The sequence below is a fragment of the Dromaius novaehollandiae genome, chromosome 1, assembly GCF_036370855.1.
Source record: "Dromaius novaehollandiae isolate bDroNov1 chromosome 1, bDroNov1.hap1, whole genome shotgun sequence".
In the NCBI taxonomy this organism is placed as follows: Eukaryota; Metazoa; Chordata; class Aves; order Casuariiformes; family Dromaiidae; genus Dromaius; species Dromaius novaehollandiae.
In genome coordinates, this window is record NC_088098.1 from 106,404,402 (window position 1) to 106,430,323 (window position 25,922).

At 35.5% G+C, this 25,922-nt stretch overlaps 1 protein-coding gene across 4 annotated transcripts in view; it reads left to right on the forward strand.

The window, feature by feature from the left end:
- Positions 1-25,922, forward strand: part of GBE1 (1,4-alpha-glucan branching enzyme 1) — a 160,445-nt gene that overhangs the window by 91,403 nt on the left and 43,120 nt on the right. For all 4 annotated transcript variants that reach the window (XM_064523189.1, XM_064523195.1, XM_064523202.1 and 1 more), the window contains 4 exons: positions 136-263; positions 4,400-4,498; positions 6,816-6,926; positions 9,589-9,760. In XM_064523189.1, coding sequence (XP_064379259.1) covers positions 136-263; positions 4,400-4,498; positions 6,816-6,926; positions 9,589-9,760 — 510 coding nt within the window. The remainder of the gene's footprint in view (positions 1-135; positions 264-4,399; positions 4,499-6,815; positions 6,927-9,588; positions 9,761-25,922) is intronic.

The following is a 25,922-nucleotide window of genomic DNA, read 5'->3' on the forward strand; positions in this document are numbered from 1 at the left end:
ATATTTTGTTGTGCTGATACATGGATAGATTAGGAATTAGGCATAAAAAAAAAATCCCATGCTTATAAAATTGCAAAATATCCTTGTTTTAAAATAAGAAACTTACCATGTCCTTTAAATTTCTTGTCTTATTAGGCACAGGATTCAGTGGAGATTACAATGAATATTTTGGCCTACATGTGGATGAAGATGCTTTGTGTTATCTAATGCTGGCCAACTGCATGACCAATTTATTGCATCCAGAATGCATAACTATAGCAGAGGTAAAATCAGAACTTGTCATACTCAACGACATTAATATTGATTAGTTTTCTTTGGGATGCATATTTCCTGGTAATTATTAGTCACACTTTAGGTACTCAAGGAGTGACACAAGCTGATAAATTTTAATTAGTGGACAGTCTTTGCCTCTGGGTGAGGGGATGGAGAACAATTGGAATATGCACTTTGGGGATTTTCTCTGAGCTAATGGATCATTAAACATTGTGGGATTTCTTTTCTTTTTTTTCCCTCTCCTTTGAATGTGTAATAAGGTTTGTTTTTTATTAGTTCATTGCTGTTGCATGATTGCTATTTATCACTAGTGATTCATGGTACTAAAAATTAAGAACCCCTGTACTGTGTTGCATATTTTGATTTATATTGGCATAATGGACAATTCCCCTTTATAATAAATATGATAAATAAATAAATGTTGAATGTGTATGCTAATTTATATTTAGTATTAAATTTCCCCATGTTTCTAAGGAAGTAAATAGGCTATATTAGTTAAGTAGCTTAAGGTCAATTAAATTGTTTCTGCTCTGGAAAAAACATTATTGTTGGTGTGCAGAATTCCTTATAATAGTATAAAACTCTGAAGCATTAAAGTTCTATTAATAGGTACTTTTTTTTTTTTACTGATGTTTTATCGCTCATCTAAAAGAGAACAAGTAAACCTTGAGGATTTCTCTTACATTGAAATGTTTATTTTCATTTTAAAAGACGTTGCATCTATCTGATATCGTTAGGGAGTGTACAGATTTTTAATAAAGCTTTTTGTATTATTTAAGAGTTCCACTTTCATCTTCAGAAAACAAAATAGTGCTAACTTCATTTAATATGTATGGCGAAGTTATATTATAGACAAACACTGCTAAAAGCTTAATGACATGATATTAAATGTAGCAGCTGGTAAGCAATTACTGATAAATAAATTTGAGATGGTTTTATTGATCTGTAGGCTTATTTCAAGTGAAACTTGTTCATTATCTAGGGAATCTTAGATTATATGCCTTCCTACCAATGAAATCTTGAGTTCAGTCTGCTTGTATTATCTGGCCTAAAAGTCCTTTTAAGATACGACTTCAGTTTTTCTTACTTAACTTGAAAACTACATCTGTTTTGGTGCATCATTTTTCTTACTATGGGGAGTCTCTATATGAAATAGAGAATCGATCAACTTGCTTTGTGGTAGAAGGAGAATTTCGAAGGAAGAAACTGTTGATATCATTGAAAATTATAAATGGCTGTGATGAATTTCTAGTTGTCTATAATGACAATGGAATGAGTGCCATAAGAGAAATGTTTTTGCCTAACTATAATTCTAATATATTCTTTAATTACTGATTGATAATTTTTGCAGATTTTTAATATTCTATGTATTTACTGCGTTAGTAATTTCCAAGTCTTTAGATATTAGTGACTATATGCTTATTTTTTATTTGGCCTTTCAATTAAAGCTATGATTAAAATTGTATATAATTAGAACAAATATTAATAAGTAAATTGCAGCATGCCTGAAGGTTTTAAAACAAAAAGGCAAAAAATACCCTTCTGCTGTCATTTTGTTATTTATATACAGCCCATGTTGAGGAGAAACTCAAGTCTAAAGAAAAGCTTGCATTTTGGCTGTTTGCATTTTGGGGGAAAATATATTGAACAAACTAATACTGATTTTTAGTGTTCAGGTAAACTTCAGAAATAGGTGGGTATTAAGTGTTTTACTTGGTATTTTACCTCCCCAAAATCTGGCTTTCAAACTTGTGGATAAAGTAGATGAAAGCTACTTAAATCTCAAACTCTCCTTTGGCCATGTAGGCATCATAGCATCACATCAAAAGTCTTTATTTCATATCTTCTTGTCCTGTATATCTGGGAGGGTGTTAGTCCTACTTTTATTTCTGACTGATTTAGGAGGGCTGTTGAGCTTTTCTGAACCTTTCCTGATATATGAATGTTTTAAAAGAAATTCCACCTAATTAAACTTTGAGGTCTACTGCACATGGAATCTCTAGTCATCTTCACCTTGGTAAGAAGGTGTCTACGTGAGGAGACACAATATTGTGGAAAATACTGTGCTAATGCAGAAATTCTTCTGACAGCCTATTTTTTACACTTTCTCAAGGCTTCTGTACTTTCTTTCAGTATGGATGCTCCCATACTTTGCTATTAATTTTCTTCAGTAATTTGAAAGAGTAAAGCTGTGTGGAAAATACATAAATATAGATAAATACTTCAAAAGAATTCATTTATGTTGGAAGGGATCTTGGATCATCTTAGTCCAGCCTCTTGCTCAAAGTGAGGTCAACACTGAACTTATACCATGTTGCTCAGGGCTTTGTCCTGTTGGTCTTAAACTTCCAAGTGCAGATATCCCACCGCCTATCTGGGCATCCTGCTCCGGTACTTGCATCACAGTGATTTCCTCCCCACCTCTCACCCTCCGTTTATATCTCCTTCTCTTTATCAACTTATGGCTATTGCCTTTTGTTCTCCTCAGTAACCTCCTCTTAGGTATTGGTTGCTGTCAGGTGTCTCCTGCAACGAGGCCATCTCTTCCTTAGGCTGAACAAGTCCCAGTCCTCCAGCCTCTCCTCATGGGGCAAGAGCTCCAGGCCAGACCATCTTGGTGGCCCTCTGCTGAACTGGCTTCAGCTTGTCAGTGCCTTTGCTGTACTGGGTGGCCAAAAAGTGGATGTAGTTATTGTGTGTGGTCTAACGTGTGCTGAATTATGGAGGATAATCCCTTCCCTTGACCCTGACTAGGCTGTTTGTACAGGCCAGGACGCTGCTGGCCTCTTTGCTGCCAGGGCAGGCTGTTGGCTCATGCTTAGCTTGCTGCCTGCCCAGAGCCCCAGGGCCTTTCCAGCAGAGCTGCTCCCTGGCCAGTGCTGAAGCCAGGCGTTAGTCCAGTCCAGGTGCAGGAATTGGTAATGTCCTTGTTGAACGTGATGAGATTTGCATTGGTGCATTCCTCCGCCAGTCCAGGTCCCCCTGCGTGGCAGCCCTGCGCTCAGGTGTTTGGAGTCCACGCCTTAGTATGTTGTCCAAAAACTTGATGAGGCAGCATTGTGTTTCCTCCTCTAAGTCAACACAGGATATGTGTATAATATATAATTCTAAGTGGAAAATTTGTTTCACTATGAAGAATACTTGCAAGGCCCAATCATTTAGTTGTTAACGTGGACTTTGCATGGAATGAATGTTTTGTTTGAAGCTTTCTGATTGGGGACCTGTTGTATCTAGACCTACTCAAATGCAGCAATTGAATTGAAAACTGGATTGAATCCAGCACACTGGAGTGAATTTTCTAACTAAACCTGAGTTTTAATCAGAATTTAATTCCAGTAATTTTGTTGTGTAGGCATAAAAGTGTACTTTAATCCATAAACACTGTGGTGGAATGACTTCTGTTTCACGTAATAAAATTGAGTACTGATAGATATTTTACAGGTATGTGGGATTTGTTTTTTCTACATAGATAAATCAAATTTAGAAGAAAGAATGCTATGTTGCATAAGTGCCTAATTGTATGGTGAATTGAACATTTATTTTAAGAACTCTGAATTGGGAATGATCAGCTGGCACAATGTGAAAGCGAGATTTATGCAGTAAGGGCATCTCACTTTTCAGGGCTAGCTGAATCAATAGCTTTCTTACTGTGCATTTAGAAAAAGAGTAAAGCTTATATTTTTCTTCCTTACTGGACTCTATTCAACCTTTTATTTCTATGCTGTTCTTTATGTAAAATATCAGTAAACAAAATGAAGGTTTAATTTGTCTTGTTTTGACTACCTTCTCTTGATTACTTGGAGCTCAAGAGTTCTAATTATTTCAAGTTCTGCCTCAAATGACATATACTGAGGTCACTTTCCCCTCAAATATCCTAATAAAATTCCTTACAGTAAAGTATTTGATGAGAAAAGTAGCTATACTTCCCTGTGACTTTTTCATTCAAATAACAAGTATGGATGTAAAAAGGAGTGTATCAAACATCCAGTGATTTTTGTTCCTACATCGCATGGCAATCTATGAAACTGTTTAGAGAATATTTATATAGAAGTACTACTGCATAGTGGAAAATCTGAACTCATAATTGCAATAATAACCAAATTATGTTGTGTTTTATTTATTTAAGGATGTTTCTGGAATGCCAGCTCTTTGTCGTCCTGTTGTAGAGGGAGGAGGGGGATTTAATTATCGACTGGCCATGGCTGTTCCAGATAAGTGGATACAGGTAAGAAAGTAGTTTTTTGAAAATGTTGTGCTCTTTAAAGTAGTGTGTTTCTGTATCTGCACATGCACAAATACACTTTTCTGAATTTTATGGAAAAATTCTGCTTTCACTCTTACCTGTTAACTTAAGGTACTATGAAAACAAATTCTAACAGGCTTAAGCACAGATGTTAGTGGCTGAAATGAGAGCTGTAGGTTATTTCTATTCAGAAGATGAGTAAGAGTAGAAGCTATTCATTGCATTCTTGTTGATTTTTGTTTTCTTCATATGCTAGTTGTAGACTGTTCAATTTGTTTGAAATGACCTGTATCTCGCAACAACTGTAGGTTATGTAATCAAACTTGCCAGCTTTCCCCCGCCTCCCTCCCCTGCTCACATGTTCAGCTTCCCTAGCACATTCTATGGTAGGCAAAGATGAATGACTTCCTAGGCAGGTAAAATGCAAGTGGCATACAAGTGAAAATACACACTGTAAGAATTTTACAAGGACGAAAGATAGATTATTTATCTTAGCTATCTCTGATAGGGCCAGCTTATTTTCATTTGCAATACACTGAATGGAAACAAATGCCTGTCATGCAGTCGGTTCTGTGTGTGTTTGTTTTTTGTTTTTTAACTGTGGGGGGAAAAGCTTCCAACATATATGGTTACTGTTGAGCCTAGCCCATCTCCTTCAGTGTCATGTATTTCTTCAAAGTAACTTTTAGAATGCATGCTTTGGAGGCTGGGGCATGGCGATGTTATGTACTTTAACATAGAATGGTAGATGAATATTATCAGAAGGTGTTAGGCTTTTTCTCAGCAGACTCTGGTTAGTTAGGAATGTATTGATTGTACAACAAACATAGTGATGCAGGCAGAATGCTCCTAAGGAAACTGGGAACGAGCACCTACAGCTGAAGATCCAGAGTTAAACAAAAGGATGATGCTCAGAGTTTGCTACCACATTTCTTGAGACAAGAATGAATCTGAAACTGTTAAGTTCAGAAGCATAGTCTACCGACCATTATCAAGTTGCTGTTACAGATGGCTTGCTGACTTACCAGCTCTTAAGCAGGTACCTGTTATATACCCAGGTTTTCCAAGCAACTTCTTAAAACAGCAGTTTTTTAACCTGAAGGGTCTCTAGGGTTCCATGAGCTAATTCTGAAGAATTTGTATTTAAAAAAAAAAAAGAAGAAGAAGAAGAAAAGTAACTAAGGCAAGCTGATTGTCATAACAGTGGGTGTAGTAGTTCAGATTAAAGATCCATCTAGTTCATAATAATATGATGCTATATAGCGAACAGAATGTTTTCAGTGTCTGCAAGTTTAAATAAGAGGACAGATTTTCCAACTCCTTTTAGGAGTACGTGACCAGTTGCAACTAGAAATTTAAATTATACGCCAGCATATCAGATATCCTGATGTTTGTCTCTGCTTTTTATCACTTTTTATATTTATACATACTTTGTGTGTGTGTGTGTGTGTGTGTGTGTGTGTGTGTGTGTGTGTATATATATATATAAAAATAAAAAAAATTGGGATTATCAATGGAAGCCTATACAGTACTATAGGAAAAAGAAAGGACTAACAGAAATTACGTTAGATTTAGAGGAGGTATGTGAGCCAGAAAATCCCTATTGATACGATTAAATATAAATGGCTAAAATTTAGGACCTAGCATAGCAAAACTACAAAACATGGTTTGGATTCCAAAGGTGGAGGATTGAAACTGTGGTTTGGAAATTACCTTGGTGTCTCAGATCAGGGAATATGGAAGTCCCTGCACTTAGTGGGTTCTTACTTTATTGCATACTTTATGGCAACAGCATAGTGCTGTCTTACTGTGATCCATTCTCTGTCGTACAATCCAATGCTTCAGCTGTCATTGATCCAAATTGTCAAGGAAGCTGCCCCATTCTGTGATTATTTGAAATGCAGGACTTCTTTCAATACCATGTGTAGATATGTGCATGAACACATTTTTTCCTCACTTCAGGTTCAAGTGCTGTCTTGCAGCCTCACATCAACCACATGGTTTGGTGTATCAGAGCATTGGTATGGTAGGTATCCTATTGTCCGTGGTTAACCATAAACAAAGTTATCAAGTAATTATATTTCATGCAGTGGAATTCCAAAGCAAGAAATCCATTTGAGTTATCACAGAAAGCTCATCACTTCAAAACTTGGAGTTAGGAGGAACTAAAGTAATAACAAATGTTTATAATTTACTAGGATTTTTTTGTTGTTTTTTTTGCCAAAGTAATGAGGAAAGGTGGTAACCTGCTTTTCGTTAAAACAGAAGTAACTTTTCAATGACCTTTTTATTTATACAGATAATTAAGGAGCTGAAGGATGAAGACTGGAATATGGGCAATATTGTCTATACATTAACAAACAGGCGGTACCAAGAAAAATATATTGCGTATGCAGAGAGCCATGACCAGGTATTCTATCTATTTATTTGGTTGTTTATGTATAAACAAGTAACAGATGAGTTTTAGAGGTTTACTGGGCTTTTTCACTGAAACAGTATTCACGTGACTGTTTTGTTCCCTTCAAGAAATGCAAGAATTGCAAACCCCAATCTTATTTTGAGATCTAAATGAAGTATTCTTTAACAATTCAATTCAATGTGAAAAAGTTTGTGACCAGAAATTAAACACAGCAATTGTACTGGCTGCTATACATGGAAAATGAAAAATAAAGGATGAGTTTGGATAGCCCTCATCTCTCCCAATCTTTCTAGTGATTGTTTCTGAAGAATTGGTGAGCCCTGAGTGAATTTTATTACTTTTCACTTTACTGGCAAAAGAGGGAAAAACATAACAAAAATATAAATATTTATTACAAATATTGGCTGAAAACTTTAAAATTAAGAACTTTTTTTTAAAAAAACCCTATTCTCTAGGAAGAGATTTAAGTAACCTACCTTCAACTCTCTCCTTTACATAATAGAGGTTGACTTCCTATTTCCTATGCCTTTTACAATAAAAGTCAACAGAAGTGTTCAAAAGAAGACCTGTGATATGCTTTTAAAAGAGAATTGAGTTGACCAGATTGCTTTTGAGTACCTATTTACCTTTTTATCCTCTGAGTCAGGGACATAATGTTCATCTCAAGCACAAGAGCAGAGTCCCAATCCTGGTAAAAACTGTTAGGTGCTACTTGGCAATGTGTATTATTCTGTGATTGTCTTTTATGAAAGGTGTCCTTGCCTGTCTTATAGTGAATCTTCATCCTAAAGCATGACATATGCCATTACTTTCATTATTATTATATTTCATGCTGGATTTTATCAATTATGTTTTGCATACCACACCATTTTTTGTTTGTTTTGGAATTGCATACTTAAGTGTAAATTGTATATAGATATATTTAATTAAAAAACAAACAATGCAAAAAGCTAGCTGTGAGGGTTACAGAAGACACCAGAACAATGCATGAAAAGCAGGGTAGATGCACTGAATTTCTTCTACTCCCTTATTTTATTTTGTTTGTATTTATATTGTCAGTGTGATGCACATGAGGGACTGGAACAATCCTGACTCCTCCTACACAATAATGGGTTATAAGCTAGCTATTACCAATCAGAGCATAGGACCTCATGGTTATAAAACATGTATGAAAATATTAACTCAATGCTAATAGCTGTCAAAAAAATGAATACAGTGCTTCGAATTCATACGAAAGGAATGGAGAGCAAAAAGTAAAGTCAGTAGGCCACTGTAGTATTTCACGGTTCACTTGCATCTTGACTATTGGATGCAGATTTGGTCCTATCTCAAAAGAGAGATACATAACTTGAAAAAATGTTGAGAAGGTTGGCAGGAATTATAGAAGGTATGGAGTGGCTTTCATAAGAAGAGAACTAAATAGCCTAAGACTCTTCACTGTAGAAAAGAGATCATTGGGCAGGAGGGGAATGACAGCGGTTTAAAATCATGGCTGGCATGGAGAAAGTGAATAGGGAACAGCTGCTCTCTCTTCTAAGGGAAGATTAGGGGACATTAAATGAAACACGAAGGCCAGATTCTGAGTAAAAAGAAGAGGTGTTCCTGCCCCATCCCACTGGTGTAAAGCAAAATTCTGGAACTCCTTGTCATACGATGCTGCGTTTGTTAAAAAGTTAAGTGAATTCAGAAGGGATTTAAAGTATTTTGTTGAAGGCTCTGAAATACTACTGTGCTGCCTATGTCTCAAAGTACCTGAGCTGTGATTTTTAGGAAAACGTTTTGGGGAAGTATTGCTAGGTAAATGTCTAACAGGCAAACATGCTTTATTTTGGGCATCTGCTGTTGGCCTGTTTTTTGGAGCCAGTATGGTAAGCTAGGTGGACAGGTGGTCTGATCTCATACAGTTGCACTTAATAAATATATATTGCCTTAGTTGCCTATGAACTTTCAAGAATTGCTATATTTTTTACCTAATAAAATCACCTGATTATGCCATTACATTATGAGCTTGAAAACTAAAGGAAATTGGCTCTCTTCAGCTAGACTTTCTTTACAGTTCCTCTTTCCCTGCGGAAACTAGTGAGTTTTCATAATAGAGTATAAGATGAGAATTGAGCTGACTGAACAAAAATTGTCTATTTACATACAAACACCCCAAAACATTTTCAACTGCCTGCATACTAATATATTAAAACAACCCTCGTTACATAGCATTTGGGTGGCCTTTTTTAAGGGGTAAACACCAGCAAGTTAGTAATTCAGTAACTGTTTTTAGATAGAATTACTAGTCTATTTTTCTCTTGAAAATTCCCAGAAATTTCAGAAAAACAATGACATTCTTGGTAATATACAAACAACATGTTGTGTTAACTCTGAATCTTTAAATCAGGAATATTGTTAATAGCCATTTATGTGTATTTCCCAGGAACTTTACTTAAGATGTTTTAAGTCTTATTTTCTCTTTCTATAAAAAAAATTCCAAAGTGGTAGCTCACTTCTGGTTTATTGCATCATACTAACATATTTTACACTTGATGGAGAACACCTGCTTTTAAAAGTTTACATTAGAAACACTTCTAGTATCTTCCAGTATATCCAAGTACTTCTAGTACAGTCAAGGATTTTTCTCCTTTTATTTTTTTTATTACTACAGGCACTTGTTGGTGATAAGACATTGGCATTTCGATTGATGGACGCAGAGATGTATACAAACATGAGTGTGCTCTCCCCTCTTACTCCAGTTATTGATCGTGGAATACAGCTTCATAAAATGATTCGTCTCATTACTCATGCACTTGGAGGAGACAGCTATCTGAACTTCATGGGTGAGTAATCCTAGGAACAAGTCTTTCATTTTTCTCCTCTACAGGAGGCTTGGCAGGGAAATAAAATGATCTGACATCATCTTACATCCATAGTATTTATCACACTGCTGAAGTTTTGATCATAAATGTTTTTATAAAGATTTAGTGCAAAAGGTAATGCGCATTATTTTCCCGTGTGATAGATGTATATTTTAAGACAAGAAAATAAAGTCAATATGGTTCCTAATTGTAACAGAAATCCCTTTAAAATGTGGTAAATTCCAGTTCAGGTTACACTGATGTATAGCTCAGACTAGTATTTTATTTGCAGTTCTGCAAGTTTGTCAGATGGTAAGCTGTATCTTACATAGCTGGGTCATCTTCCATCTCTGCTCTTCTACTCTCCTAAGCTGTTTAGGCTAACAGTGAATTAACTTATGATAACTCTGAGTTTATTTCAGTTATTAACTGCTTAATAATTAGTGCAGGAAGGAATCTTGAATCACTTATTTCCTTATTTTCTAGGGAAGAGCAGGAGCTATATGAAGTAGGCAAGAACACATCACAGAGATAGACATAGTTTGGTATTGAAGCAAGAGTTTGCAATATTAGTTTCTTTTTGTTCCTGAGCTGTAAGATGCAACTGTGGCATTGCTTCCTAGGTGTTATCACTATGAGACCATCCAACAGTTGATCTCAGATGATCAGCAAATTGCAGCTTATATAGTCATCTTTAGTTGATTGTTCTAAGTTAATTGATGAAGCAATTTATACTTTTTTCTTTACTATAATTCTTATGGCTTTGTAATTTCTCTGTGAAATAGTCCTTGCATTACAGAATTTTAATGGTTATTGTAGATAATGTCGTGTGACAAGTTCTCTATAACAGTTCTGTGTTCCCCACATGAAAAAAAGGCTGCAAGCGTGCTTTAAATGACCATCACAGTTGTCCAGCAATGAAAATAAACACTGAAAACTTGTAGAATTTTTAGCCTAATTTTGTTGCCAATTTTTTTCTTAAATATTTTGGATGTGTTTTGCCCTTTTTCCATAATAGTATATTTAAAAATATATATTTCTAATAATTAAAACACTGAAAAATATTGATACTGGAATGGTTGAGTTTGATTTAAGCATATTTGTACTGATACATAACTCTTCCTGGCTATTCTAAGAACGCTCAAATTAGATACTGTATGTATTTTTTATGACAATTACAAATTTTAATGTAGTACAGAAAAATGAATACATTCTATGGTATACTGGTAAAACTGTTGTTTACAATAAAATGCAAAAATTTTACTCTCTAGAGTAAAGAAGAGTGAATTAAATATTTATGAAGTGTGGAGTCAGGGACCAAAGTGCTCAAGGTATGATGTGTGCTGTTCCATTCAAACTAGTGACAGTACAGTAGTTAAGGAAGCAGATGTTTAGAAAATGTGCCTGCTAAATTGCAGATGTCTCTGCCCCATATTGACTTGGTAAGGTGAGAAAAACCATCAGTAATTCAATGTGACATGTTAAATTCAGTGTGTCAGTACAGGTTGATTGAATAATTAATACCGTGCATCTTTCAGTACTGCAGATGTTTCGGTAAACACATTATAGTTTGCTATATGTAAAAGAAGATTGTAGTAAGTGTTGGAGGAGAAAACATATACAATCAGAATGCTTACAGTCCAGTGTACTTCAAATACATGTTGTGGCATACTAGCTGGTTAAGCAAATAAGTGACAAGTAAGTTCTTTAACTTTCTGGTTTGTGAGGATGCTGCAGATGGGGAAGAGGAGCGTCGGGTGAGGGGCAGGAGAGGGTAGAAGTCTCCTTTTACAACCCCTGGAGAACGCACTCCAGGTATCTCTGGGTTTTCCTAGGTTGCCCAATAGGTGTGTCTCATCTCTTCCTGAAAATGAAGATACCAAAGCAACTTGCTACTTTCTCAGTGCTTTGCTCACCTTGAAGGAATAACAACCCACTTTTTTAAGGGGTACACATTAAAATGAAAACTTGCATTCTCAACTGTATCCTTGAATTTATCTTTGAAGATCTGGAGTAAGATTTAACTACACTTATGTATGAATATCATCTGTGTTCTGTACATACAAGCAGATGCTTGCTGGGAGAAGTTATGCCCCAAGAGACACTGACTCTAAATTTCTCCTGTGACTTTTCACACTGGATAGTTCTCTATCCTTGTTACAGATAACTGTAAGAAATCAGTGCAAAAGAAGTTTATCCTTAATTTTGCATGTTTCTGGGTATTCAGTTATCTTTGAAGGCTTTTCTCTTTTTTCTCAGTATCCCAGTAATGGCAATACAATGACATATGAAAGCTTAAATGTGATTTTCTCCAAATGATAAAATTTTCCTATTGGTTTTCTTGTAATACAAACTATTGGGAACTGGCTTTCCTTCTGTCTATTTTCAGTTTTATGTGCAGCTTTGCAAGTAATCTCTGGGGTTTCAGGTGCCCATCTGGCAATGAAGGCTTAACCTAAAAAGGAAAAAAACCTGCATATGCTTAACTGAAAACATGCATGACAGTGATTAACATTCTGCTTTAGTGAATGAATACTCTCTGGAAGGCCCATTTGTAGTAAAAGCAATGTTGTTTTGGATACCTATGCAACATCTAAATGCTCTACTTTCAAAGAGGCCAGGGAACAGCAGTCTTGCTGTAGCTTTAGTTTGTTCAACTCAATTCCTGTATTAGGCTGAGATTTCTACACCGAGACTGAGCGGTGGTCAGATAATGTCATAGGACTTAGGAGAACACAGATGATATACGTTCTTCTCCACAGTGGATTAGTACGAGGACAGGTAATACTCCTTTAGGAGTTTAAACCTCCTCCACAACTGAGCTTTAATGAAGATGTTGACTGACAAAATGTACACTGATTGTTTGAACTTAAATGACATTTAAACAAAAAGACACTAACATTCACAATTTGTACCTATAATTAATAGTAGAAGTCACTTTTCTATTGGATAGACTGGTAAAACCTCTATTCGTACATAGGTATTTTTGCCAGTAATTGTAACGATATTGAAATGCAGTATGCATATAATTTTCATCTAATTCAAAATAGAACAGGAGGAGATGGGAAAATATCTGTGGACTTAGATATTTGCTTTCTCTAATATGGGAATTTGAAAACAAAACCAAAATAAAAATCCGACACCTGAAGGAAATAGATCCTTTATTGTCAATTTAACTCCTGTAATATAATAAAACAGGTTACAGTCTGACTCTTTTTACTCCCTAAATTGCTAAACAAGAATTCCTAGACGTTTTAAGACTTCTAGAGTACTACTAAATTTGCTAAACAAGGATTCCTAGAAGTTTTAAGACTTCTAGAGTACTACAGGGTTCTTCTGATCTCATCTTGAGAATAAAGCAACCATTTTTGTTGCCCAGTGGACAGTGCTGTTTAACTTTGATATACATGCTCTCATACTGAATTTCCTGAAATTAATAGTTGAATTTATTACTGCAAAACTGTTCTCTGTATATCCCTTAGAGAGGCTTCACTTTCCATCCTGTCTTTGAAGAAAAGCTGTAGACATCTGAAATTGCTCCTCTCCCTTAAATGATCCTTTTCTATTCTCTTGCCCATTGTCTGTACCCCACAAATAGGGGAAAAAGCCCTGCAGGACTTTAAGAGGTCTGCCAGTTCTTCAGCAAACTTGTTTCTATGTTGTCTCCTTATTTTGTGCTTAATCTGCTTGCCTGTCTAGATTTAGACATGTAATGGGAGCTTCTTCGTTGCCGAGAATTAACAGAAAATCTAGCCCAAGGGGTCTTAAAATAGCATTTTAGGTCTTTGGGGATCCTTCATATCGCAAATATTTAGTGTTTTATGCCACTGTAAGGTCTTGCTTTTCAGCTTGCCAACAATCATTTCCTTGCTTCCTTCTTTGTTTTAAATTGGTTTAAACTCAAATCTATTGATTTAAATGGAGATTAGTCCCAACATGAATCTCTGACACTGTTTTTTTCATGGCTTTCCTATAATAAAACAACTCTTAATTAGGACTCCAGAGATCAAGTCTCTCTCTCTCCCCCGTAGAACAGCATTTTTTATACAGAGGCTAGCAAAAGATTTGTAGTAACTATAAAAATTTTTGGAATCATGATCGTTGACTGATGGTATTACAGTTTGGGTTGACATTTACCTCTGTTTCCCTAATATTATCAAATCAATCTGTAATGTTTCCTTTTCTTCCCACTTGTTAGTTCATTTGCACAGTGGTTTATCTGTATTCTCTGCACCTCGTTTTTTGAATGCCCTAGAACAGTTTCTTCTGTAATGGTTTGGTATAATGAGACCTTGTTTTCTCTTTGGCCTTAAAGTAAGTTATGCATCAACTGTTCCTTTAATGAGTATTTTAGAGAAGTAAAATAGGTTGTTTTTAAAGCGCGGAATTTCACAGTAGACGACTTCTGAGAGGATGTTAAAAAACAGGAAAAAGAGTGCAGTAGCACCAATATCAATGTGGGAAATACTAGAACAATTTCCTTTAAGAATGATAATGTAAGGTTTGCTATAGAAAATGGCACAGCATAACCTACAGTCTAAAGGAGAATGTTACTTAATACAAAATCTATCTTTTCATGATGAAAAGCCTGAAATAATTATTTTGAAAGTTGTGTTTAGCACTAAGATATTCTTCAGTTTAAATGTCAGTTTCTTTTTAGATGTTGCAAATAAATCCCTTTGAATTCTTACACTATTGTTCTATACATTTTCTTATGCTTATTACTCCTGTGAACTGGTTTCAATGATTGTGTGTTGTTGGGTTTTTTGCTTTTGTTAAACGAAGGCCTAAAAAGTGGGAAAGCACATACTCTTTAAACCAGCTCCCTTCAGCCAGCTCCTGTGGATAAGCAACCCTAATGTGCTCTGTTGATAAAGACTGGAGATTAGGGTCCATATTTTGGAGTGGTCGTTCTGCTTAATATGCATTCCTGAATATACCTGCCAAAAGCACTTTCTGTGCTGCCAGTTCTACCAGGTGCTTTGGTTTCATGGCAGCCTGACAGAGACAATTAGCTTCCTTTTTAAAAGGGAGAAACAAGGGTGTGATCTGAACTCTTACCTGGAGCTTGGCGTGAACCTCTTGTGCCATAGTGAACGGATCACCTACGACTTTGTTCCACAGTGCCTCATATGCCCTGCTCGCAACCTGTGGTGAAAGAAAAGAATCCAAATACATAGATTAGGCTTCATTAATTGCTTTGAGAGTCTCTTCTGGAAAGTCTTCTAGAAGTGCAAGCTGTTAATATGTGTGTTCATTTAGAGCTGATTGAAATAAACTTCATTTGCTCAAAATGCATAATAAGAGGGACTAGGAGAAAAGCAATTAAAGAGACTCTGTTGTAAGTTAAAAATAAAATACACCCCCCCCCCCCACACACACACACACCCCCTGTCTAATCTTCCTTCTCTCCCAGCTTCTCCTCACAAAATAAGTGTGTCCAGATGGGAATGGGAATTGTTTGTACTTCCTACCTGAGAGAGCAGGGCAGAAAGATGCATATGTATGTGTATTTATATAACAAACAAAAAAAAAGCCCACCCTACTAGCAGCAGTCAAGATGTGGGATGGTGAGACGGCAGCCACACTGTGGTATCTTGAGGCAGGAACCTTGAAGCAGAATCCTTACTAGTCAGCAACTTCCTCTGAGAACTGCTCAAGAATTAACAGCTGCTCCAGGAAGAAATTTTAATGATTTGAAACCTGGATATAATTTGTCAGAGCAGGAGAGAGTTACCTCAATTTAGAGGATTGTATCTTATGCGATTTTTTTTCTTTCAGAGCAGCAGTGGTTTTTCTTTAGTTTAAGTATCTAAGTCCTAAGTCTGCAGGGTGTCAGATATTCCTTTATTATGAGCTAAGTAGATTTGCAGCAAATCAAGCTATTCTGACATTTCAATTCTGTTATATATATATAAAATAGATGTACGTATGTATATACACACTTTTTAAGGGTGAGTAGTTGTATAGTTGTTTTTCTGTGATTTGATTTTTAAGCCTGAGTTAGTTTGGGAATAGCAGAGATTTTTTTTTCTTTTTTTGTTTTATGTTCAGTACCATCGTTTAGCTGTTGTGATGTTGAGTTGAGACCTCTGCTGATGTTTCAAGCTTTGTTCTCAAGCCTCCGTTTGTTACCTTGCATCTTGTATGATTTTTACAGCTCACAGTTCAGACTGTTAACATCTTTCTTGTCACCATGTGTGAGTCCATGGTGACTGGACTGATATGATTGTTCATGTGATGTGGTAACTTGCTGAAGAATAAGAAATGAACTTGCAAAATAGATCTATTGAAGTTATATTAGAAGCTAGAGTTCCATTTATTTGTATGACTGTTTTCATTTTTTACTGTTTTTATTTTATTGTTTTATCATTTTATTTTATTGTTGTTTTGAAGAACAATCAGACTAATAGCTCTGCATATATTATAACTTCTGGAACTTATTTTTGAAGACTCTTCTCTCTTCAAACATTCAAAATTATAATTTATTATACAAATTATAACTTAAAGGCATGATGCTATGGAAAGCTTTTTTTTACATCTTTTGGATTTCTAACTCTACAGGGCACGGCTGTTACTTTGCCCTTTCATCATTGGGTATCTCTCCTTCCACTTCACTATATATGGTTGACATTGCTTAACTTTACTTAGCTGTCTTTTATTAAAAAAAATAGGTAAAGATATGTTGAAGGACTAGAATGTTCTGACTAAATTATATTTTGTTAATAGCTTCAATTTCTTCAGCTTGAATTGAAATGAATTGAAAATCAATTGGCTTTTGCCTCACTTTCAGATTCCTTTGCTTTTTTTATACAGAATGTCTGTCTTAAAAGTACATATACAACTTAAGGGGGGATCTGCATGCAAATGCATGTAGGTACACAAGAGGAACTGTTTTAATTGGTCTTCAGATGTTTTCCAAAATTAAGATTTTTGTAAAGTATTTTTGCTTGTTAATATGCAAGTATGATAATTTTTGTCACTTTGCTAATATATTGAAAATTGTTTTTTTTTAAATACGTGTATATATAGATGATGTAGGAATGTTTCTCGGCTCAGTGATCCATTATGTAAGCAATTCAGTAAGCATAGTCTTAAACTTTCTGCATTGTGGTTATGATGGATTAAAATAAAATGCCTTGAAAGTGGTCTGTTCATATAGCCTTGAAGTGTTTTGAAATGTTATTGTAAATAGTCCAAAAAAGTTATAAGGAAAATTTCATTTAATTCATTCTGTAAACTTTTTATTAACACTTTAGGGCTCTAGAAAAGCTTCTGTATGAAGTTTGTAAAATGTCTTTGTGTGAGGATTTTGCTCGCAATGCCACTTCAGAGAAAAAACGTGCATGTGAAGGTTTGTCTATGAGTTAATTTATTCAGAATGATAGATTGGTTATATTTAGTATAGCTCACCTAAGAGTTCTGCTGCTTCTAATACTGTGGGGTCCTTGGTTGTTAGATACTGCATGAACGCAAAAGGAAGAAAAATTTTATTTTCAGCTGTCTGTAGATAAGACTGCAGTCTAATATCTACATCTCTGTTTGAATCAAAAGAATATTTTTCTTTTTGAGAAAGAGTAGGCTTTTTTTGTTTTTTTTTTTCTCAGTTGTACCTTCTTTAATAAATTCATGTAATAATATGTAGTTTTCCTATAGAAACTAGCTTCTGCTTGGTCACGAAGCATAGGAGTAATGTTTATTTTCTAGTTTATTAGCATTGCTAATGACATGCTTGGTGCAGGAAGCCAATAATTTCCTGGACAGTAGATGTCTATGGAAGTGGTTTACCTGCTGAAAACCTAGCAGAGTTGCTAAGTCCATGCAAGGCCATTGTTTGAAGAATTGTGTATCGATGAGCAGTGACAAAGGGTAGGTGTGATCAATTCAAATAATAGCAAGTATGTTGTTTATGAACTAACGGAACATAAATCATCAGAAAAGATGGTTCTTCATTATAGGAGTAAATCTCTTTTGAAGTGTGTCTCATCCAAGCCTGTCCCTGTGAAAGAAATTGGATCTGCTGAAGAAGGCATCCAGCTATGTTAGTGTCAAGACTTTTGTCTTTTCTCTCCATAGTATTCATTGTACTTCATACACTTTTGATCCTTATTTAAAAAAAAAAAAAAAAAGTTACTTAATTCTGAAACTCCCGAAGCTGAAAAGTAGTAACAGTAGCCAGCTGTGTTTTACTTCTACTTATTGCAGTCTGTCTGTACTCAGTAATTGCCTGGTCAAAAGAAAAATGTATCAGCTTTGCCCAAAACAGTCTACCAAAGAGCAGAAAATTTCTTACTGATTATACTTTGCAGGCTGGCTTTTAAAGAGAGAGAGAGGTCACATAAGCTGCATTTTCCTTTAGATTCCATTCAAGTAATTTAGCAACATGAGACTATGGCAAGCTGCTATAACAGTGTGCGTAGGAATCGGTTAATCAGCAATATTGCATTTGGCAATGCATTGTTCTTTCACAGACACTAGTTTAGGGCAATGCGTAGCCAAGTAGAATTAATTCCACACGTTATTCCATAGGGAATTGTCATTTTGAGACATGACTGAGCAGGTGACATCTTGTATTAGTAAAGTCTGAGTAATAGATCCTTAGGCATACATTCCAATTTAGATTTTAATGTGTGCAGTTGTGGTAATTTGAAATGAGTTCATCTCAGTAGTGTCATTAATTCCCCAAATCAATGTAGTTTAAAGTGTTGAGATAACACTTGCTGTGATGACATTGGAATAAAAAAAGATGTCTTTGAGTTCAAGAACTTATTTTCACAAGCCCTTTTAGCTTCAAATCTGCTCTTTGTACTGCGTTGTCTTAATTTTCTGAGACCATCAATCTGACACTTGCTCAGAAACTTACTAGTGTATGAATTTAAAGAACTCTGTAGTTGAATTTGCTTTGATCTTTAAGGGGTGAGGTTTTTCTATGCAATTTTTCATAAGAATTGGTAAATTCTGCAGAGGAAAACCATATTAAGTGTCTTTTATAAACGTTGGCTTATCTTTCTCAGATGTCTTTTGAGATCTGTAGTATGAAATTTAAAAGTATGCTGGCTTCAAATGCCACTAGAATTTATCATTACAAGCATAGACTAGATACTGTGATTCGGCATATATTTGTGTTGTAATTTGTTACAATCATGTGGAGTTTCAGGGATAAAAAAAATCTGAAGGCACGGTCTCAGACTTGGTGCACTTCCATATATCAAGAGACTTCATGGAAATAACTTTTTTTTTTATATATAGCAGTGGTCATGGGGAAGTAGCCAATCTGTTGATATTGAAGAGAGGAAATGTATGCAAGGTAGAAGAAAAAACAGGAGAATGTAGAGGAGGAAAGAGCACACAATGCAGCGTGATGTTGAACTGGTGTTGCAGGCTCCAGTAAACCGAGAGAGTCACTTTTTATCTTTTCTGCTAAAACGATACGTTGGTATGTGATCAAGGGTAAATGATTTGCAAGAGCTCTAGAAATGAGAAAAATACAATGAAAATGAGGTATTTTAGTTTTACTTGAGTTAAGTATGTGAGGTTAGTCTTACATATGAACATAGGGCTGATTTTGATTAACTTATCTCAAGAAGGAAGAGGAAGAATTTACAATGGGATAAACTAGAAAGGTTTAGGAAGAAGGTGAAGTTACTTTTGGCTGAAGAGAAAATTGATTTTGCTGGACTTTGGCAAATCAATCCCTTTTCAGTTGGAATATTTTGTTTCATATAAAATATTACTATTTTCAAAGCATATTAAGTAAAAGGGGTGAGAACCAACAACTAAAATCACAAAGAGAACAGAACATAATTTACAAAACCAAGAGTGCTAGTGAAGTCTTACAACTAGAAACCCAGAATCTGTGGTCCTCATTTCGGATATTTATTAAGATCTTTACTTGAAATTCAGAGCAAATCCCTCAATCAAGGAATCACACTGAATAGCTTCTTAAATGGCATTTTTGAGAGATATTACTTGTTTAAAAGTAATCCACTCCTGATTTATGAGTCAGTTCATAGACTATGAAACAGCTCCCTTATGCTCATCAGTTCTTATATCAAGCTGATTTCTATTACCAGGTACTGCAGGAAGGCTTGGATCTCCTTGATAAATATGTTAGAGGTCAAATCTCTGGGCAGCCTGAGCTCACAAGCTTTGTCCTCTCAATGAAGAAAAGTATATTCTTATTTCGAGTTATCAATACGAAAAAAGGAAATCTGAAGGAAGATGGCATTAACCTGCTCTAGAATGTAGTGCTGAATCAGCAGCATGCCTTCCACCTTTTACCTTGTATTCCTTAAATTTGTGAGAAGTGCAAACATTAGAACTGTCATGCACTTTTCACTATTTGATATGTACTCTGAAGTAAAAACACCTTTTTTATTTTTTTCCATAGTGTACACTTTTGCATAGGTTTTCTTGTGCACATCTTTTCTAGCGAAGGGTGAGTATGCGTGTATGACCAAAAAAAGACCACTTGGTTCATGCTGTGCTTTTGTTCTTGTTTGTTTATTTTTGTGATTGGTTATTTATTTTGGTTTATAGTAGCTGCCAGCATCTTAGAAAGTGAAGAATAGTACATAATGCCTGAAGGAAAAGTGCAGAAGTTTGGACAGGGATGGACTTCCATGATTCTTCTTTTTTTTCTTCTTCTTTCAACTGAGCTAGTACAGCGAGAGTACTAGGTATTTATAGATGTAAAAAAATTGTATAAATGCATAGTCTTTTTTTTTTTTTAAAGTATCCATTGGTTTTATCATGATTTATGTTCTTTGTGTTCTATTTAGTTGTATTTAGGCACCTTGTGGCTTTCTCTTTTAAATCTGATCTAGCTTCAATATTTTTTCTCTTAGAAAAGGAAAAATATGTCCAGCAAGTAGTACCAAAAGTATTCTATATAGTAATTGTGCATTTGAAATACTAGCTCACCTTGTTTCTGAATTTGCTTTAGCCTGATGCATGCCTTAAATGCACTCTTACCTTACTACATGTCATACTAGCAAGCATCTTATACTATAACAGTGATTTCAGAGAAGTAAAGATGATCTAGAATGGCATGAAGTACATGAATGTGGTGCTGTTTGGGGTAATTTTATTCCTGTCTGTGGAAGCTTCACCAAGGAGGAACTGGAAATTTAGCCAAACCAATCATTTCAATTGAAGTGTGTTTTAATTTTTAAGTTCTGTTTTATTTCTAGCTCTATCTGCAAGACTGCTTTCCTTCGTGATTTAATCCTAAATTCGTGTTTTAATCCTAAATTTTAGAAGTTATTTCATATGCCTTTTTATGTCAGAAGCTTTAATATGACTATTGAAAGCCCACAGGTTGATAAATATACTGGAATAATGACATTAATTTCAGTAGATCCAAAGGGAGCTTGCCTTGTTTCTGCAGACCTCTATAATATCTGAAATATTTGCTGTTCTAGTTGCAAAAAATCCATGATGTTGTACTTTTGTTATGGTGCTGACTGTAACTAGTCTTGGAAGTCTAATAAGTTATTAGTTGATATCCTGTCTTCCTGCTTATGGGGGGTAGTCTCTTAATTTTAAATGATGAAGGGGAGAGTCTATTAATTTTAAATGATCTTTATTCTCTTGTGTTTAACTTAGATGCTCTTGAAGTTTTCTGAAAAACTTCATAAATTCCCTTTCACAGATGTACTGGTTGTATTTATATTTGTAGGCCAGTAGGACTGTATCTGTAATTCTTTCTGTCTCCTTAGCGAAAGGCTATATTTGTGCATTGTACCTAGGAATGCATGGTTAAATCCATTGCTTTGTCTCAGAAAACTTCAATGCAGGAAGAAAGGTGGCATATAGAAACAAATAAAATTGATCTTAATAAAGGGGCTATCTCTGTATTACAGTACCTTGAAAAAATTTTTTGATTCATGGTGTTTTCTGTGTTATATGAATACTTTGAAAATACTTTTGGAGACCAGACACTCTCGAACAGAAGACGGAAAAGTGTGAAGTGTGTGTGAAGGGTTCTACTCCTTGGTGTCTAATAGTAGATGCAGAAATGTTTCTGCTAGAATGAAATAGAAGTGTTTCTACAGGAGGTTTCTGCTAGAATGAAATAGAAGTGTTTCTACAGGAGTTATTCCTGTTGCGTATTGCAAAATGCCTGTAGAAAGCTGTAGCAAATATCTTTGATTTAGAACTTATACTACATCTTTCTTTTATGTAAGTTTTCCTTCCCTCCGCCCCATCTTCCAGTTCATAAGTGTGTGATGTGAACTTTATCTGAGATACCAAGTGGCTAGGCTCAGTGATGTAAGAAGCCTTTGCTGGTCTTGTATTGTTATAGTTCTGTCTCTCCCTATTCCTTCCTCCTGGCATTAGTATGCAGTATCAGGTTTTCAGTGGATATGTTGCTTTCTGACAATAAAAATTTCCCATTAAGATCTAAATAAGAAAAACAAATAATGAATTAAGCTAGCAGCATCATATGGCTGTGTAAAAGGATGAATTACAACAAAAGAGAATGAGTAATGATATTGGTAAATACATTTTTGCAGATAAATATGTAATTTTATGTGTTCCCAAGGATTGTTTTTGCTTTTTTAAAGAAAAGATCCATGTAAAGCAATTACCACCTAAGTACTTCTATTTTTGAATTAAAAAAGAAATATGAAAAGCATTGATGAAAAATATTTTGTATATCCAATTCAAATTTCTTTATGCAAATAATCTGTAATGGTTTCCTGTCTGTTTTGTGGTTTCTTTTTGTCACCTTGAATTTCTACATAATATTGCTGGAGGGGGAGAGGAGGATTCATCTTAGCGTTTCAAAATATTTGGCTTTTCTCAAACAGTTGTAATACAACACTTTTCTGACATTGAAGCAAGCTCTTTTTTCTGAAATCAAAGTTTACTTTTTTCTTTGAACCAAAGAATCTTTGTCTTAAAAGCACAAAAAGTATTATATGCTTCCCTCTAACAGTTGTAATACACTTTGAACCTAAGAAAGCTGCATTAATTGTTTGTGTACAATGCAATGGCAGCATGAGGTATTGTACTTCACACACATACAGATTTCAGTAAAGTGAAGTACTATTTTTGAAAATAATTCAGAATCATAATGAATGCATACAAAATAAATTCTAACAATGATGCTAAACTTGAGGGCACAAAAAAGAGCAGTGCCTGATTAAAGTATTATTCTGGTTTTAAAAAAAAAACTTTTAAAAATATGGAGGTGTCTACTTAAATGAGTTTGCTCATATGATTTTATACAGTTTGTCTTTATAATTCAAGAGTAATTATTTCCAAAATTGGAAAAAAAATGTGTTTTAAGCAGCCAAAATGTAACACAGAGATTTTCTCCTCTAAGTCTCATTTGTCAATGTATGTTTGTATCAATTAATTTGGTATCACAAGGAAAAATATAAAATGATTAGTTGAGTATTTCCTGAAAAGTTCCTGGTTTTGCTATGCTCTCAGCCAAATCAAGTCTTAGTGTTAAGTTGAATGTGCTTCAAGTCTAAGCTTAGTACTGCCAAATTTGCATCTGTGTACATAGTAAATTGTAGAATTTCAAAAACAGAATAGCTGTGATCTGAAAACAAATGGAGGCACACGATAATGGGGTGAAGACAGCGATGACTCTGGGCAAATCTTCCTTTTTTGTATTTTTGGCAACTTTGGGTCTGTCATGGTTAGTGTCAGGCTATTCATTTACCTGTTTCCCAGCTCCCTTTTCACAAAGTTGTTTGAAAAAACACAACTTAATGTGTGAATGTGAAGATAGGTAATCAATCTTGCATCATGATCTCTTTTCTTTCCTTAAGAATTAATCTAGAGAAAGGTTAGCTTTCTGATATGCGAAGATATTTGTTCTGAGTCGACCCTTCTCAAATTGCCACATTTCAGAACGGGCAGCATTGTGAGCTCCTTCTCCCACCTGCACAGCTGGGCGGCTAAGAAAGAGCATGCGATCAATTCTCAGTGAAACCTTCCAGAGGATAAAAGTCTTTTTTTCATATCATGCAATTCTATTTCATCCTTTCTCAAGTTCAGGAAGTGAGTTGGAGATGTAGCAAGCATGCTTCTCTGTCTTACCATGTATCTACCTTTCTGCAAATATATTGTAAAGAAGGAGGTAAGCAATCAAACCGCAGAACTATTACAGTAATTGTGTAAGTTCTGATTCTATGTATCATGTTAAGTTTGTGTATTGTAATTGCATCTTCCATCTGAAATCAAGCATAGTAGCAGAGTTTCCTTAGCATTTCAGAGAGTATTTGTCCTTTCTTGTTGGCTAACAAGAATAGCTACACTTTATACCTCTGCTCTATAGCTTGGTGGGTTTTTTTTTTTTTAGGGATGACAAATTAGTTTGATATGGTTTTGTTGCTGCTAATCAGAGGTCAACATAGGTGCCTACGCTGGGAGGTAGGTCACTTGCTCAGCCTTGGTCACTGGGCCACTAACCCAACTAAATACTCTGAGATCATCTTCCTGTCAATATAAATGCAGGTACGAGATCAAAGTACGTAGGTTCCCCTTTTCCTGCTGGGTTTGGGTGAAGAATAACATGTATTGAATCTTCTTGCTTCATAAAAGCTGGTGGTGTAAAATGACGTGTGGTGAATGCAGTAAGCTAATTATTAAAAGTTAATATTTTAGACCTTTTTTCATCTCTCTGAGGTTTTTCTGAATTAAAACTAGAAGAGTCTTCAGTAGCTGGTAATCCAGCAAGTATCATCTGCTTCTGCTTGTGGATCCATGTATTGCGCATGAGGTAGGTGCTGGTTCTTTCTGGATCTCAGTAAGAAACATCCACTTGGATCTTTAAGTATACTTAATATAATGTTTAATCAGGGTATTCAGAGACAGTGCAACCTCACCACAGGTGAGATCTGTGCAGTGTGCCGTATCCTGATTGAGAGGTCCATCTAATGCTATATCATCTCAGGGTTCCCAGCATCAGAGGATTTAATTGCTAATCTTCTATTCCACTCATATCTTTGAATATTCTGATTAAACAGCGTATCATACTTAAAGATTTGGGTGGACATCCCTTCTTAGTGAGATCTGGAAAAAACCAGCACCTACCCAATGCACACCACCGTGCTGCTCAGCTCATATACATATCCCTCATACTACTTTTCTTAGTGTATGGACTGGTGTGTGTCTGGAATCACACATGGAATATGCTAGTCATCAGAAATGTTGGAGCTATTCAGTGGGTCTTAGATCTCCTAGTTACTTGAACAATTTTCTATGCTAAAACCTGAACATCAGTAGGTGAAATACAAAATTTGCAGAAGCCCTGCCTGATGACACTCCAAGTAGCTCTTAGAAGCTCTTCATCAAAAGACACGTTATTGGGAGGCAAATGGCCAAAATCTGTTCTCTAGTCTTTCTGCCTGTAGTGAGAATGATTACCTGAAAGAAGGGGAATGGAATAATGCCACTTGAGGCAATGCATCCTGTGAGTCTTCTGATGTCTTTTAGAGCTGTTTCTTCAAGGTACTACCTATTCAGAAATACTAGGGGGAAGAGAAGATAAAAGGTTAATGTAGCATGCAGAAAGTGTATCCTCTGCTACAACTGCTACCCCCCCACCCCCCCCCCAAAAAAAAGAATATGGTAACATTCAGTTACAGTGTAGTTTGTCAATGATGGAATTCCCTCTAAATTTTCTTTTTCTTCGCCCTGCCCCCCATTTTTAACTTCAGGTGATTTCCTGTTTTAAGCTTTTTCTCTCAATAGTACAAGATATTTTTTTTCTTCCCCCTCACCCCCGTACAAACATACAAAATATGATGAAGGCCTCACAGGAGAATTGTTTTCTAATCTTACAGAATTTTGGAGGGTATTTTATAAATCACTTGCTATTTGTAGCAAAAGTGCCATCAGCCCCAATTCTCTACAGTGTAGTCGCCTTTTTGTCTGAGGAGTGATGTTTTGCTTCAGCCTCTAAAGCTATTGCCTGCCTATTGATGGGCTATCTCTAAACCTGCTAAATTGCTTTTCTTCTTTCTGGTATTTTTTCCTCTTGCCCATTTTTCAGTTGTGCTGACACTGATTAAATGTACACATGAGTCAAGGCTATCTTTAAATTACACTTGTAAATCTAGTCTGTCTGTTTATCAGGTTACTTATAATGGTCTCCTATCGCTGTCGCATTCTTATTAGC